The following is a 16,307-nucleotide window of genomic DNA, read 5'->3' on the forward strand; positions in this document are numbered from 1 at the left end:
AAGCACAATGCAAAAAAAAAGGGGGAATGCTTCAGCTCCGATCTCGCCACGGAACCGTTAGTTTAAATCAACAATAATGGCCACGTGCAGCCAACAGTGAGTCGTGCCTCCAAGCGACGAAGTTGCCATAGTGCTCGTGCTTGAAAGTTTTTTTGTTCTATTTGTTTCCCTCTCTCTCTCCGTAGATTAACACACCCAATACCGTCCTAACACCGTGACGTAGCCACTTGAAGGGGTGTGTGCATCCATCGTGCATCCGTTTCGATGCAGCTCTATTGCCGTGCGCGATTGCCACGGCGTGTTCGTGCACTGCGTTGTGATTGTGCGGTGCGGTGTCATGGTAAAAGGGCACTACAGCCATTATCAAAGCACCACAAACCCCAGATGCACAAACACAATGGCAGCAGCGGTTCACGATCGTGTGCTGGCGCCTCGTAAAAGTGCAGGTGCATTGTACCATTACTCGTTAGGGACGGTGATGCATTTTTGACATTCTTACGGTTGGGATAGGCAATTACTAGCCAACTAATGCCAAACCGTGCAACACACGCACACATGTACATAGAAGGACGCGAGCGTGGGAAGGCAAGTCGCATCTAAGCGCCGTGCGCCGTTTGCAAGCACGAAGTGGACTTCGATTCGAGTTGGGTGTTTTGATGAAGAAAAGCCAATGCGTCGCCATTTGGAACTGGATGCTAAATGCGTAATAAGGGCAACAGTAGTGTAATGCAATTAATACAAAAATGCGGAACTATTTCAGGGAAGCATTTTTTTTTTACATACTGATTCACTCATCGTTCCGCGAATGAAAACTAATGGACGTACCAAACTGGATATTTTATGACCCTTCGATTACACATTTGAGGATGATAACTGTTCTATTGGAGAGATAAGATTTAGGTTTAGGTTCTTATCTATGACCAGCTGAAGGTGATTGGGGCAATCATGTTATATGTTATATGACCACTGGTAATCCGTTATGGAAGATTACTGCACTGTTCAATGACTTTCGATCACAGAAGGATGACATTGAATGTGGGCTTTGCTTGAGATTTTTGTCTAAGTTGTAATGTGCGCATTGCGACTATTATTCGTAGCACTACAGCCGTTCGTCTATTGTAAATAATGTTTATACTCTATTACACTTGCCATGGGGATTCTCCCTATGGGCGGAAATCATGTACATCCTGGGACATCTTCTCACCCTCTGTCATGAAGCTGTTTGTCAGCGCATAAATAACGCAAATCAAACCGCTTTGCACCAGCTTTGCAATCGATACAAACAACAAACTTTTGCGGTTACCGTACAGTGTGTTAGTTGCGCCGGCGGTGTAGCAATTTCGGCACGAGAAAATTGGCGTGAAGTGATGCTAAAAATACAATCTCCATCACATCAACGGACTCCCGCCTGCCATTTTCCGGGCGATGGAACTGAAGGAAACACCCGTGCAATATTGCCAATCATGCCTAACGTCACAGCAACACGTTTTGGTATGCAAGAAGCAATGAAATGGAATATTTCCCACCTATTCACAACCCTATCTCACCGCTGCAAGTTGTCATTTGCTGTTGTTTTAGACCTTAAGGCCGCGATAAAACGTCGTCTCGGCGCTATTTAGAATGTGTACAGTAATGCCGCGCCCCGCCACACTATGTGCGCGTATTTGTTTGCGCAAATAAACCGCGCAAAACCGTGAAGCCCTAATCAGTAGCAGCAGAGCACAGTGGCCGAACAACAGAACGCAGCGGGTCCGTTGTGTTTGCTTCCCACGTTAGAAGAGGCAGCAAAACACGGACCTAAAAATACAGTTCAGACACAAGTTTTATTGCTTCGTTTTTTTTACGCGCGCCGATGGTGACGTACGCGCGCGCACACACAGCACACGATTGCGCGCCAACAGCACTGTCGCTGGAGGTGTGGCGAAGCAAACCAACGCAGCGTCCAGTTCAATCCGGTTCGGTTTGTTAGGCTAGCTATTGCTTTTTTCTCCTCTTTTCTCTACGGTTGCGCAATCGGAAAAGGGAGCAAGGTGTCGTGGTTTGGCGATGAAAAACTGAAGTATTATGGCGAAATTCTAACCGACTGGCTTTATCTTTGCTTTGTACATATGATTATGCTCAAGGATGTGGTATAGTACCGTGGTGGTTTGGTTGTTTTCGTCTCAAAAACATCCTTTTGGTCTGTACCATTGTATCAATTGACTCGATTGCGGAAAGTCAACCGACCGATAACTTTATTCGCACTTTCGACAAGCTTCAAGGTTGAAGTCCATGATAAGGGTCCTTTTTCTGTCTCTCTTTCTCTTTCTGCCGTGATTCTCTCACACCGATGATGCAATGACACGCACCAGCTGGATGATTATGTGGCGGCAAACAACCGAATTCAGCCCATCGCCATCATCAGCTGTGATGGATCGTTGTAGGGTAAGCGATCTGAGGGTATACGACGACGCCGGGTCCCGAACCCGAACCCTGTATTGGTGCGTTATAAATATATGTATGATCGTGTAGCATTATTCTTGAGCGAACGAAAGCCGGGCCCATTGGCAGCGAAAGAAGTTTGGCGTCTTTCTTACCGGGGCAGCGTAGCATGGTACCACAACTGTTTTGAAACCATCCAGCGCACCCAGCGCGCCTGGAGGAAAGGTTATCAGTTGGGGTATGTTCCCCGGGGCGGATTTTCAACCCATACTTACAAACAGTTCATCGTTCATGTGGACCTTGTGGTTCAGGAAACAATTATTTCTTGTCTCTACATGACTGCTAAATAGGCCTTGCGGGGGCTAAAGTTGTTTAAGAAAGGAGAATTTCTTTCACCCTGTTACGAGATCCTGTAGGTATTGACCCCGGTTGAGATGCATCTTATAATTATCAGAAAATGTGCCTGCAAGCGGACTCTTGCTCGTCTAGCAATGAGTTTAGCTCATCAATCATCTAACAGATTATTATAATGTATTGTATGAAACTTTAAGAGCTTCATACATTACGATTAATTAATTCTTATGTGTCGTCTGTAAGGATAAGCAGAGATTAATCAATCTTCAAAAGTCAGAATCTTAAGCATCCTAAAAGGGTTATAAAATATTTGTTGAGCACAACAATTTACAACAAAGTATAGTATGCTCTTCTCTTACACACAATCTCTTACTCCACGTTATTTTAAAAGCTTCTCTTATTTAACTTACGTTTGCTAACCTTAAGTCATACGGTATGTAGACATTCAAGTGCTATTGATTTCATGTTGCGCTTCTAACGACGCCTGCCCTACAGAGCGACCTCTAACGTCTGGGACGGTTCAACAAACGTCATGGCTTTATGAAAACAATAAGCAATCGATCGCGGATGCGATTAAGTTGAAAAGAGCAATCGATTTCGGGCCGGAACGCAGCAGTGTCGATCGATTAAGATCGACGCAAAAACTGACTCTAATCATTTTCCTTGCGTAGCCGTCAGGCACTTCTAGCGATGGGCAATACCTTCTAGGTTCATCCTAATCAAAGTGCAATCGTGCCTTGTTAAGGGTAGGGCTACCAACGTAAGGTTGTTCCGCTGCGCTGCACCAGCAGCTAGCGCAAATACGCGCAGCATGAGTTATTGTAGCCTTTTCGTGATGTTTGAAACTCATGTCAACGCTTCTGATAAGCGGTACCGTTCCAATCATTTCCAATCGACTACGAAACGACCATTCTATCGGCTTTGTCTAAGCGTTTCCTTATCAGCCGGTTCCATTACGAGGCGTCCTACAGAGCAAATGGAATCCGTGCACACATCAATGGGGGAAAACTTTTCTTCAGTGGCGTCTAAACGAGAAACTAAAATGAAACCAAAAAACCGAAAGGTGGACGGGTTCAGTAACGTTATGTTTAGCAGGTAACTTACGTGTACGTGACGTTGAGCGTATTGAATACGGTCGAAAGGTCCGTATCGATTTCGACCTGCGATACCGTGGACCGGTTGCCAATATGCCTTGGCACGTATCGGGCCAGCTGGTTTTGCTGCTCCGTCGAGCCTATACTGGCCAACGGTACCAGCGCACCGGATGAAGAGGATGCGATCACATTGGCCATGGTACCCGAAGCGGATACCGGCAGAATGACACCGGCACTGTCGGCTGCAATGAGATCCGCCGGTTTGACTTCCTCCATCTGCATGCCCAGATCATCGTCATCGTCCTCAGCACCTTCGGTTTCGAAGTGTGACACCATAAACTGGCCCGAGTGGATCGTCTCTCCGCAGCGCTTGCGCTGATCGGTGGAACTGGCCGAACCACCGCCACCAGCCACCATTGAACGATCCATTTTGGTTGTCGGTCCGGGAGTCATGGCAAATAGGGGCCCTTGTCCAGACCTTTCTCTTAGCAACACACAATCCACTTGGTGGCGGCGATGCAGGTTTTCGATCGCTTGTGCTTTATATGAATCAAAACAATTCTTCCAACACACACCTACAAAGAGACACACCACGCACAACCACGTACACAATGCGACCAGTTTACGGGCATATTTTCAACGCGAGCATCACACGCACACCACTCACGTAGATGACGACATCGATGAAAAGCTACGCAAAAGCAAAACAAACAGCTCCACGGGTAACTGTTCAACTTTCTTCAAACTGCCAATATACACACACACACACACGCACGCACACATACGGACACTAACATGTATCGTTGAGAAAATCTAACAGGACGTTCTGGTGGTCCTGTGGGTATTTTCACTTTATCACAGATCAATTGCACTGATAGTGGAATTCCCATACGATTGGGAATGGGCATGCATAGCTGAGCTTTTGGGGAGATGATTTTCGCTCTATCTAGCAACGTTGGAGGCACCTGCTACTAGATTGGTTCGAAATATGCCTCTAGCGTGTACACATGCACGCCAAAATGCAAGTAATGTAACCAAAGGACTTTCTCCATTCGGGCATCTTGCGATGCTGGGACACTGCTTAAGCCAACGAGAGTTGAAACCCAACAGCTACTGTTGGCGATCCCGCGAACTGTGCACCGTATTCGCGATGTCACCCACTATCTTTCGCACTGCACAACACCAAACACTTGGCTCACGCGTTTACGTCTTGTGTGCTAGAGCAGAGCGCACACACTGTAATAAGAGCACCAACGGCAACCACTTCCTGCACGCATCCCCCAATGGATGCCGTTCTCAGGAACGTTAACTGATGGTCGGGCAACGGTTGGTTCCGTCCGGCACACGTCAATGACGGCGAGGGTGACACGGTGACGCAGGGAAAGATAGCGCGATACCAAACATTCGCGTGGAACATTCGATTACGTTCTTTATCGTTTTCGAGGAATGGGCTACGCAGAAAAAACACCACGATGCGTTCTAGAGATACATTTGAGCTCGATTCCGGAAAGGGACAGGCACACACTTTTGGTTGTTCAAGATGACTACGGCGACGATGACATTGATAACCTTAAAGCAACACACGCGCTGGTAGAAAAGATCGTGACTCGCGGTGATCTCGTTTCTCGGTTCCCGCACAGAATAGGAAACGGGGCTTACTACTGCAAAGCGCAGTAAGGGTATGGCGAATGGCGTAACTGATGGCGCCACAGACATGTAGACACCGAACTATCGCGACCGGAACCGTACAACCCGTACTCGAAACGGAACCAGCAGCAGGAGCATTGGAGGATGCGTCGCGTTGCTGTTGTTTCGGTTGACTCGAAGTTATGTTGCGTTGTTGTTGGGCAAGAAGCAGTGTCGATTAATTTTCATTTTCTTGCTTGTGTGCTGTGGTTGTTTTCGCACACAGCTGTCAAACATTCCATGCGTGACGTCCATATGTGGGACACAATGGGAGCCGTGCGAGCGAATAATAATGACATTTTATGAAACGAATTGTCATAAAATTTTCGTTAAGTAAAGGTAAACATAATTTTACTAAAGACTGTAAAATATTTGAATATTTGAAAAGCTAACGATTGAGCTGTTCATGTGTTGAAGTTTATATATTTTTTAAAGAATGCGTTTTAAAATTTGTATTTTTAAAGGATGCGAGTTCAGCAACTTACTCTGGTACATTTTGTACAACTTTGACCATATTTATCATCATCTATAAAGTCATTGTACCATCAATTACATCTGAACAGACCATTTATTGCGGAGCAAAATTATGTGAGTTTAATTAATAAGAGACGTTATTTTTCGGTCCATCTTGACTGCAAGTAGCAATAGTTGAACTACTGAGTTTCTTCCTTAATAAAGTATAGACATGCTTAACAAAGTATTAGAACATGCTAGCGGCACAATCCGGTTCAATGTATCAAACATAGCAAACATATTTATTTTACAAAGTTTTACATCTAATCAGCAACTTGACGATGGGTCCATGTAATACGAATAATAGCTTATGAAAACGTAGAGGGACACATATACTGTATAATTTTAAAAGTAAATAGCGTACAGAAATAACAAACCACAAAATAAACTTTCTTCTCACGCGACTTTTAGCTCGTCAGATCGCGGTAAAAGTCACATCCGAGACAGAAAGCGTTCAACTGCACGAAATCTACATCCACGATAGGTTCGGTAAAAAACTGCAGATTACTTGCGCAACGCGTTGCATGTTGTGCGATCGTTTCCGATACAAGCTTGCCGAACGTTTCCATCGTTCCTGCGTATTGCAGCAGGACACCGCAGGAACAGCTGAGCCGCTTGGCTCTGCTATCAAATTGTAGTACGTTGTGCTCGCATATGGGACAAAACACTGTGTCGGTTTCATACGAATCGATGAGATAATTTTCCGCTTGCTCGAGAAACAACCATTGTTCCGTATCTTCCATAAGCTCCTTGTAGATCAGTTCCTGCAGCGCTATGTCGTGTTCCAGCTCGGAAAGTTCCTCCCGCACAATGGATTCCAGGAACGTTTTCTCTTCCAGAACGATGTTTCGTTTCTTCAGGAACTGATCGTTGCGTGCTTCCTTGATGCGGATCCGGCATTTCTACGAAGGAACTTTATCACTTGCAGGAGATAATTGGCTATGTGCCGAACAACAATACATTACCTCGCGCATCAGATCGACCAGCTTCGGTGAACCGTATTTAAAGCGCCGTGCTGCATCTTTCGAACGTAATTTATCGGCCACCGTTGTCTGGTGAGATGACGGGCCTGGATTCATAATCTCCATGGCAGTTTAATTAACAATTACACGATTTACACGATTAAAAACGGTTTTACAAAATGGTGTTTACAGAAGCGCAAAGTGAAGCGCGGGCTCTTTGATGGGTGACAGTGGTTTGTTGTTTTCTTTTGTCGGAGCTGAACGTCAGGCTAAGTTTGGTCAGTAAGGCTGGGTGTTAGCCCAATGTGCCAATGTCGAGCGCACTGCTCGAATGTTGTTGTGCTGTTCTAGTAGTTTGAATGAAAAATCAGCTGTGCAAAATGCACTCCAACGGTTTAGTTGAACAAAAAAGCAAAAATGTAATAAAATGAAACTAAAATGAAATGAAATTATTGAGCAGTCTTTCAAATACCTTTTATATGGATAACCAAACATACAAAATGTTAATTCCTATCATAATTTTCATTAAATACGCAACAATTGCTTCACAACAATGAGGACCACCGACAGGGACTTGTTTTTACACAGTAGCACGTAATTATTGCACCGTTTTTCCCACCCAGGTACTAACTCTTGCAACTTTTTGCTCTACTTACAGCAGACACAAAAACAAACACACACATACACACCCGAGCAGATGGGCAACTGGCCGCAAGTAGCTCCTAATCTAATTAAAACCGATTGGCGTTCCGTCGGTCGGGTAAATTACATTTTCACGCTACACTCACGGTAGGTAGCACATGGCTTTCCGGTGTTTCGGTTTTCGGAAAATCAGTCAGTCAGTCAGTCAACCTGTTGACCGCGGAACCGATCGGATGATTCGCACAAGTGTCATGTACGGTAGTGGTCGGTGCAATAATGGCCACAGTTGCGGTGTGATTCTGTTGTACGGGATGGCTAACCGGTGCTAATTGTTCGTAGTGATTTAATGGAACGGTCGATAGCATAAGCACAGATAAAGCGCGTGTCGCCGCATCAATCGAGGAATGTGACCGTTGTGCGGTGGTGTTTCATTCTTCGAAGTTTAATCAATTAAGCCTGTAATCATGTGATTGTAGTTTGTTTAAATGTACATATAACGTGGTATTCCATTAGTTATTTAGTAGAAATTGTTATGAACATTCTAATTAGTTGCACTCTGAGGTGTTCAAAGGTGCAGACATGTAACTTGAATGCACTTGCTTGTGCATGTGCATGCCTTACGACAATGCTGCGCTGGACGTGCGTCATGCTTGTCCCCACGCACAGTATGTTTGTCGTTCATATTTTCTACAAGTTCTTAAAACAAACACCAATATAAAAGGGTTTCGTTGCTTCATTCAAGCAGTGAGTGAGGTACTGAATAAAAACAATTTACTTTACGTGCATCGAGCTCCATTTTGTTTATCGTTCGATTGTTGAAACAGGTGGAAATTGCAGCTTTTGCAACGATCCCAGCCCGGGGACGCTTGTTTGCAGTAACGTAAAACAATTCCGAACGCCTGACAAATGCCATATTTTCCGATCCGTACGCCCTAGATCGAATGTATTTATTTTTATCTTCCTATAAACTGACCCGCTTTTCTCCAGTCCTGGATTTTGGAACATGGCGGAAGGAAAAGGCAAAGGTATAAGCCGAGCGGTTGAACTTTACCCATTTGACGCCATCTACCGTTCGGTACGGGTTTTCACCAAACCCTGCAAGGTCAGTATTACGCCATGCAAGTTTTACCGCCTCGTTCCCGACCACGTGAACGCCCGTGCAGTACATATCGCGTTACCGTGGTGCATTCCTTTGCACCTTTCGGTTTGTCTGGAGGTGGAAAATCGGCCGTGTCCGTGCGTCTCGCCATTTCCTTCCCTCGGCAAACAAGCGGTACGCACTCACAAACAGGAGCAACCGGTGAGTGGGGCCGCTGGCGTTGTATGTCCAGCCGATGTGAAACGCATCTAAAAATAGCAAACAAATCTTCCATTCCGCTCACTGTTTTGTTGCCCGTATGCAACGCGCTGCAAATGGCACGGAACTAGTGTTTTCACACCATGCGGTATGAAGTATTTCGACAGCAGCAGTGTGCTTGGGTGATTGAAAAAAGCGATCAACATTGTTCTCGCAGAAGCTTTCCCACATCGTTTCGATCCAGTGCGATCGTTTACAATGGATCGTAGCAAATAAAAGTTTAAAAATGTATAGAATTTGATTTGGGGCACTGAATTTGTGCAATTGACACAGTGAAGCTCTCCCGTCTGTCCGAATATCCCCCAAACGTGCCTCCAAACATTCGCTAAATACTTAATCAACGCGTGGAAACACGACAGCAGCCCGAAACCTCTGCTCACACATCGGATTTACGAGCTCCTTTCGTTTTCCCATTGCACGTCCCATGCACGTTCGTTCCCGTCTGTTCTGCGAGCTGTAAATACGCTTCAAGTTTTGACTGAAGATTCTTCTTGCTGTGCGCAATATTCCTGGAACAACAATCACACCCATATTGGGTGGGCTGAGCGGATGAAAACCCGGCCACTTAACGCGCCGGGGCACCGGAAAACGATGCACATGTGATCCATTAGGCGGAAAGCTTTATTGCTTTCGAAATGCAATCGCGATAGACGGTACAGAGTGACCGCTAGAGGGGGTGGGGGCGTGGTTGGGTGGCAAGTAAAATTTATGTTAATCTAATACCCACCCCACCTTACCCAATGGTGTCTGCTCCATCGGAACAATGGTTACGCGGCACGTGTGCGTTGATCGGTTTTGGTGTGCGTTTGGAACATTTTCCGGGGAAAAAAAAACCGAGGGAGAAAATCTTTCATCGATACCGACTTACGCATCGATTCGTGGAACACTGGAAGGTCACACGATTGGGAACCCATCCCTGGGTGCATAGCGTTTTGTGTGTCTGTAAATGCCGAGAGTGATGGCCGTTGGTTGGGCCGCTGGTGGTAATCAAACGATGGAAAATGGATCGTGCTGTTGGGAATTTTCACGTGCCTGCTACCGATGGATGAAACAAATGGTGTCGATTTAGTAGGGAATGTAGTACATTGTGTAAATGGAATAAGCAAAATACAATGGAAGATTTGCTGCACACAGGACATTTCTCTGATCAACTGTGGTTGACCAGTCCATTCTTATATTGAGAATAAAGACATCGAAATCCTATTGAATCGTCGTACCTCAACTCAGGTCATTAGAAACATAAATGACATTGTTTAGTTTTTTCGTGGGCTTTACTCTCCGTGTTGGTCTCAACATTATTGGAGAATTATTGGAGCTGCATTTGAGGTCCATAGGGAGCATTGTTGCTATTCTTCTCTAAAGGTTTACCTCCAATTAGCTCCTCTCTTTCAGTGATTTCTTGACAAGTAAGGCGAGGCTAGATCGTTCCAAAAATTCACCTAATTTTTTTTAGCTTGACGGCACTTTGTGACCATATCTCAGCTATATCCCTTACGTCTTGGAAGAAATAAAAAAGAAAAGACTTTTTCGGGATTATGTTTGCTGGAGTCACCTGAGCAGCGAAGCCTATCTACTTGGTGAAGCACGTAAAGTACACTGTTCTTGCACCTTTCGTTGCCATTTAGAGCCAAGTAGGTCACATCATCCAATAAGATCTCGTTTACATCGATTAGAAAGATTTCCCAGCACCTTCAGCCGCTGCAACAGCACCTTCAGCCGCTCCTTCTAGACCTTGTTAAACTCATTCGACTCATTCTAACAATTCATTTAATTTTTAATAATTATTTTACTGTAGATCAGACTTAGTCCATGTAAGGAACCACAAATAGACAGTTCATCCCTCAGTTTTAATTTAATAAACTCTCTTCCATTAGCGGCATATTCCAAACTTACCCCATCCATCAAAGAGAATTCAACAACAAAATCAGCAGATGCTAACCAGACTGGCGTCATACCTCAATGGTGAGGCGTCTAAATTTAGTCATCAAAAATCACGCACTAGCTAGTTAAAAATCAAATATAAATTTTGTGTCTAACACTTCAAAGTGATTGCCACCCATTGAACGTTGCGTGCTAAATGTGGCTAATGCAAACAATTGAACACTTCCTGGCAAACGGCCGTAAAAAAGAGCCGGTGTGGCCGTGTGCCGCCAAGACGTGCATCTCATCCACCCCGGAAAAGTGGACACACAACTGAGTCATATGTTCATTTCGGTTCGCGCATAAGGAAGGGCCAAGCAAACAGTGTACACACACACACACACTCGTATTTGGTTTCGTTTCGCGCTAATGCGTAAACAAGCGCGGAGTCGCGCTGGTGCGCGTCTGGCCAACAGTTTGTGCTGCTAATGTGTCTTTCCCGCTCATGCCAGTGCAAAGCTTCGGTAGTGGTGCGCGGTGCGGAATGTAAGCAATCGAAAATCTTTCTCCCGTTCCATTCGGACGCTTACGTTTTGGGCAGCTCGCTGGTGGGAGGACGGTTCGGAACTCATCTCGGTACCTTTGCAGTTGGTTCGGGAATCCAGTGAACCACCTGCGGTGTTTGAGTGTGTAAATATAAAAGTCAAAACCCAATACGCATCTTCATGGTCGGCTAAGATGGGTTATGATTAATGTGTGTTTAAAGCGAACCAACCCGTAAACGGGGAGGCCTCGCGGGTGTGTTTGGAAGGAAAGGGTGCTTTTACGCGAGAAACAACCGGCACAGCCATGTTACATGTCGTTTGTTGATGGTTGTCACTCTCTTTTTTTTTCTACTCGGGAGTAGACATCATTACCATTCACGCTGTTCACGCTACATAAACAAACAGCTGGAGATGCGTTGGTTTGTTATAGCTAAACGCATGCTTGGGGGAATTGGGGGTCGGAAACCGAAGGAAATAGTCGATAAAGCACGTCTTAATGGCGTGTGAGATTTGGATTTGAATAATTGAACTGTGTCTTCTATATGTTGGATTGACTATTTACAAGTAGGTAATAAATAAATTCCACAATCAATTTACTAAATTAAAGCTCTATTGGCAAATTTGAAGCCATTGTAGTCTTTTCGGTCAGGAACTTCTTCACGATACACCGATTCTGATCAAGGTTTTCATAATTCACGCTGATGTGTTCTGCTTTCATTATGCCAGTCTAGGAAACCTTTCAACAGAATCGGTTTTCGCATGTTTTTTTCCAGAAAGTCGAAAGATTCCTGATCTACTTGACATATTTTAGTTCTATTTGAACAAAATACAGAAATGGCTCCCCCTTTTTCACTTGCACTTAAAAGTACTGAATTTCATGATTTGATTTTGAAGATGCATGTACGCCGATATGCTTGGACGTCATAAACAGCGCAAAGTAATATGTCATCCATAGAAATTGATTGCGATTTTCATCTTGATAAATGATATTCACTCATCAGGCATCAATAATGATGAACAATCGTTCGATGCAACGAATCAAATCAATCGAATAATACTTTGAAAAAGTGAAAAACATATCATAAGATAGGATCACTAATAAGATCACTAAAGGTTTTGAGTCTGATCAGTATTCATATTACTTTAATAACAATGTTTAGCTGCTTATGGTCTCCTTTAGTGGCTATTGAAGAGGATATTCAAAATTCTATGGTGTCTTGGATCTATTGGTGTTCAAGTCTCCAGAAATTATACATATGAATTATCATTCGTCGGAGATGAATTTAAAATAAGAATTCCAGGAAAATTGTATCGTAAACATGAGATTTCGTTGTTGAAATGCCTAACGTAGCTTGCAGCTGAGATTTGCATCTCTTCCACTTTGTTTGACACATATTTACACGAGCTGTTATTTCAACCTCCACCAACCGTCGTATGTTAGACACCTTATTGCATTTCCAATCACACTTTAAACAACACACACCCATACACTAACCCCAGACGCACCCTTTTGTATCGTGAAATTTGAACCATACGCACGCGGTGCGGCGCGTGCCGCATCACAAATATAGGACCAGTGAATGAGCATGCTGTTTTACCATTTTCCCACCCCTTGACCCGTCACTTTTTGCGGATTAAATTTCCCCAAAAACCGATCGGCAATCGGTATGATCGGCCGCATATTTTCATCGCCGGGCATGCGTGTAGGCATGATTTGGGCACAATCTGCTAGCCCTGCTGGCAATGTCTTCGTGCCGGTGAACCGTTGTCCAGCTGTTCAGCGTCCGAAGTGCGTTCGGTTCAGTCGCGATCGTGCTGTGCGGTGTGTGAGGTCGTTCGGTAGTACGTGATCCGCGCAGAGGAACCCAGAAGCGTTTGTCGTTGTCAGTGCATTAAATGATCATACGAGCATAGTTGATCGTGTGTCAGTGCGGTGACTGTGCGTGACAGCGTGAGTGATAGAAATGAGATCATCTCCATCGGTGTTCAGGGAATACCCCGGAGGTGATCCATCTGGTCGGTTCTTTCCATGCCATGCCATGGGTAACGGAGAGCATAAATTTGGTGCGTTTTTTTCTCTGCGCGTTAACAGTGTAGTTCTGTGAAAAGTGTTTACCCCAAGTGGCGATCGTGCGTTCAGTGGAAATGTTGTACAGTCAATCATTAGGAAGAAGCTCGTCCAGCGTTGAAGTGTATTATGGGTACGTGTCAGGGCGGTCGTTTTGGGTTTGACCATCGCTTCTGGTGAAACAAGTGCGGCATGCAACCGAAGTAGAAGTGCTAAAAACGAGTGAAGAAAAATACACACCCAGTGAGGGAAATTGTTTGCAGGAGCAAAATAAAAAGGGTGAAAAACCATGGTTTGCAAGTGGACCAACAGTGGGGGGCAGTTTCCGGGCGTACTGGCCGCGTTCCTGACCATGATCGGGTCGCACGATCGGTTGCAGCCGGCAGCTGTTGTTCAGTCGTTGTATCACGCCAACATGGCCGGTACGGTGGTGAGTGGGTTGGTGTTGGTCGGTTGCCTTACGGCCCTCGGCTACATCATGTGGAAGTATGAGCAAAGGTGAGATTTATTTAAACGCGGGCGTGGAAAAGTGTTCGAGTGGAAGATCATACAATGCGTGCTGGTAGTAGTAGCTGGTAGGAGTAACAGAAGCAGTAAACAATCGGAAAATGGTCTGCTTTTCCGATGGTTTTCACATGCAGAGACCATGGGAGGTTGTTACGATATTCCGCTGCTGCTATGAACCCTCTTCAAACGTCCAACGGTTTGTTATGATTTATTATTGTTCCAAAAACTACACCCTGAAAGGTACGAAATGAAGGGTGAAAAGGGTATAACAGATCAGAAAAAAACCTTGGAGATTATTTTCATATGCATTCGAAGGGATTTGGATATGTAATAAAATGGTTAGAATTGGACAATTGTTTAGATTAAGAATTTGTTTAGCGTTAATTAATTAGTAGAGTTTAATGACCTTAAGAATTCACCTTGAATTTTCCCAATGGAACCGGTCCGAAAACGCATTCGTACTAATCCTCCGTACACAGGACTGACTATCCGGCTACGTGGTAAAATAAAGTCTAGTAAGCCAGAAATGGCAGCCATGACGTAGAAGGTTGTTATACAAAGAAGAGAGAGAGAGAGAGAGAGAGAGAGAGAGAGAGAGAGAGAGAGAGTCTCTCAGATAAACACCTTTAGTCGAAAAATCATAGTATTGATAGTATTTACAGTTCTTCGAAGTCACTTTACTAGCTTATAATTTAGTACCTACAATTCTCACTTTAATAAATCTTCCCATTTTAAATAAGAAAATTTAAATTTATTATGAATAAACGTTGCCGTTCTCAAGTTGATCTCATGGGAACCTAAGTTGATGGATTGAGATCCTACATTTATCGGCAAGCTTTGGATGTTTTTAAATCATGAACGTGCTTGTTCCTAAGATCCATAATTTCTTCAGCAATGTTTTCCATGTTATTAGATACCTTTTAGATATATTATCGAACTATTTGCCCGAATAAAAAAGAATTGAATCATGCAGACGTTGTGCGATGATTATCACCATCAGTTCCAACACTTCTGCCGTGTTCTAGTTTGCTTATTTTATGGGCGTCTGAGTGGAAATCAACCTTCAAGTCAAATGATATAGCTTGCTTCCTTCGAACTATTCCACATACACGCTCCCAACTGCCACTACTACTACCTAACGCAGTGTGCAAATATGCAGCCTACGTGTGGCCTCCGTTCAAACATTCTTTCCCTTGCCCCTCCCAGGCGCCATAATCTGCTGGCTTTGCATAATTTGCGGTCAATCGTACTGCTGGTGGCGTTGCTCATCGGCATTGGTGAAATTGGCCACCAGTGGCTGGCCGTCGATCGGTTGGGACGCGTACGGGCCGACTGCACCGGAACGGTGCGACCGGAACTGCACTCTACACAATCGGAAACGTTTACGACCGGGCAGGCACTCTCGGATGCAGATGCAGTCGCTTGGAAAACGGTTACGGTCGGATTTGGTGCTGCCTGGCTCGGACTGCTGGTACATCTTGGCGTAGCGTGCCTGGTACGGGCTATCGAGCGACGGGATAAATGTGGTAAGTGGATGGACGTTACTTTGGTAGGGGACTTAGACTGTAAACGACCAACACTTCGTCGATGGTGTTAGTGACGGTTGGGTGTCGATTTAGTGCTTTTGGTGCTTTGTTTACTTACTTGCTGCTTAGTAGCTGCTATTTATTACGCTAACATTTTACATTTTGGACTGCTCCACTTGTGAGTGTTTTGGCCCCACAAAAAGAAGGATGCTTATTATAATCGGCATGATATGGCGATGAGAAAATTAACTGTTCCAAGCGACTCGATGAGAACATTGCTTTTGCATTATTTCGCTGCAAGCATAGATAAAATAATTTAAATTTTCGAACACTTCCTTCAAGATTAGCAGATTGGTTTATGATAGGTGCTCGGGTTGAACATACTTTATGAAGTTTGGAAATCTATGAATCAGCTTGTTTGGTTTCAAACAATGAACTGATAAACTAACAACTGTTGGATCAGTATTTTTACGTTTCAAGTTCATGTGTAGCGTAAAATTTACTAAAAGATTGGATAATTAGTCAAGTACCAGGCGTCTCCATGTGGGTCAATTTCTTTATCCTCTTGGTTTCCATTGTCTTACATGAACGGTGGTCGAGTTTTATCTACTTTTGCAAATTCTGTAGTTAATCAAGCTTAAGTTTTATTTTATTATCTACTGCTTGACATTTTTAGAAAATTAACTTTACACAGTATTGCCAAAAATTTTATTGAACTGTTGGGTTTATCCTTTAGGGATCGACAGTATTGCCCAATATAGTTCGTTTATAG

The 16,307-nt window shown here is 44.2% G+C and overlaps 3 protein-coding genes across 3 annotated transcripts in view; 1 reads left to right on the plus strand and 2 right to left on the minus strand.

Annotated features, from left to right (window-relative positions):
• The window catches only part of LOC128715843 (protein WBSCR14 homolog), a 36,889-nt gene extending 32,567 nt beyond the window's left edge, over positions 1-4,322 (minus strand). The window contains exon 1 of the mRNA XM_053810761.1: positions 3,880-4,322. Within this exon, the coding sequence (XP_053666736.1) occupies positions 3,880-4,322 (443 nt within the window). The remainder of the gene's footprint in view (positions 1-3,879) is intronic.
• Positions 4,323-6,475: 2,153 nt separating this feature from the next.
• On the minus strand, positions 6,476-7,156 carry LOC128714864 (RIP-like protein). Its single transcript, XM_053809744.1, has 2 exons — positions 7,034-7,156; positions 6,476-6,970 (listed from the first exon to the last, which is right to left on the minus strand). The coding sequence occupies exons 1-2, from the start codon at positions 7,154-7,156 to the stop codon at positions 6,476-6,478; spliced, it is 618 nt and encodes a 205-aa protein (XP_053665719.1).
• A 6,635-nt stretch (positions 7,157-13,791) lies between these two features.
• The window catches only part of LOC128716062 (ATP-binding cassette sub-family C member Sur), a 39,070-nt gene continuing 36,554 nt past the window's right edge, over positions 13,792-16,307 (plus strand). The window contains exons 1-2 of the mRNA XM_053810985.1: positions 13,792-14,000; positions 15,216-15,535. Of these exons, the coding sequence (XP_053666960.1) occupies positions 13,792-14,000; positions 15,216-15,535 (529 nt within the window). The remainder of the gene's footprint in view (positions 14,001-15,215; positions 15,536-16,307) is intronic.

The sequence above is a fragment of the Anopheles marshallii genome, chromosome 3 (genome assembly GCF_943734725.1).
Source record: "Anopheles marshallii chromosome 3, idAnoMarsDA_429_01, whole genome shotgun sequence".
Classification (NCBI taxonomy): Eukaryota; Metazoa; Arthropoda; class Insecta; order Diptera; family Culicidae; genus Anopheles; species Anopheles marshallii.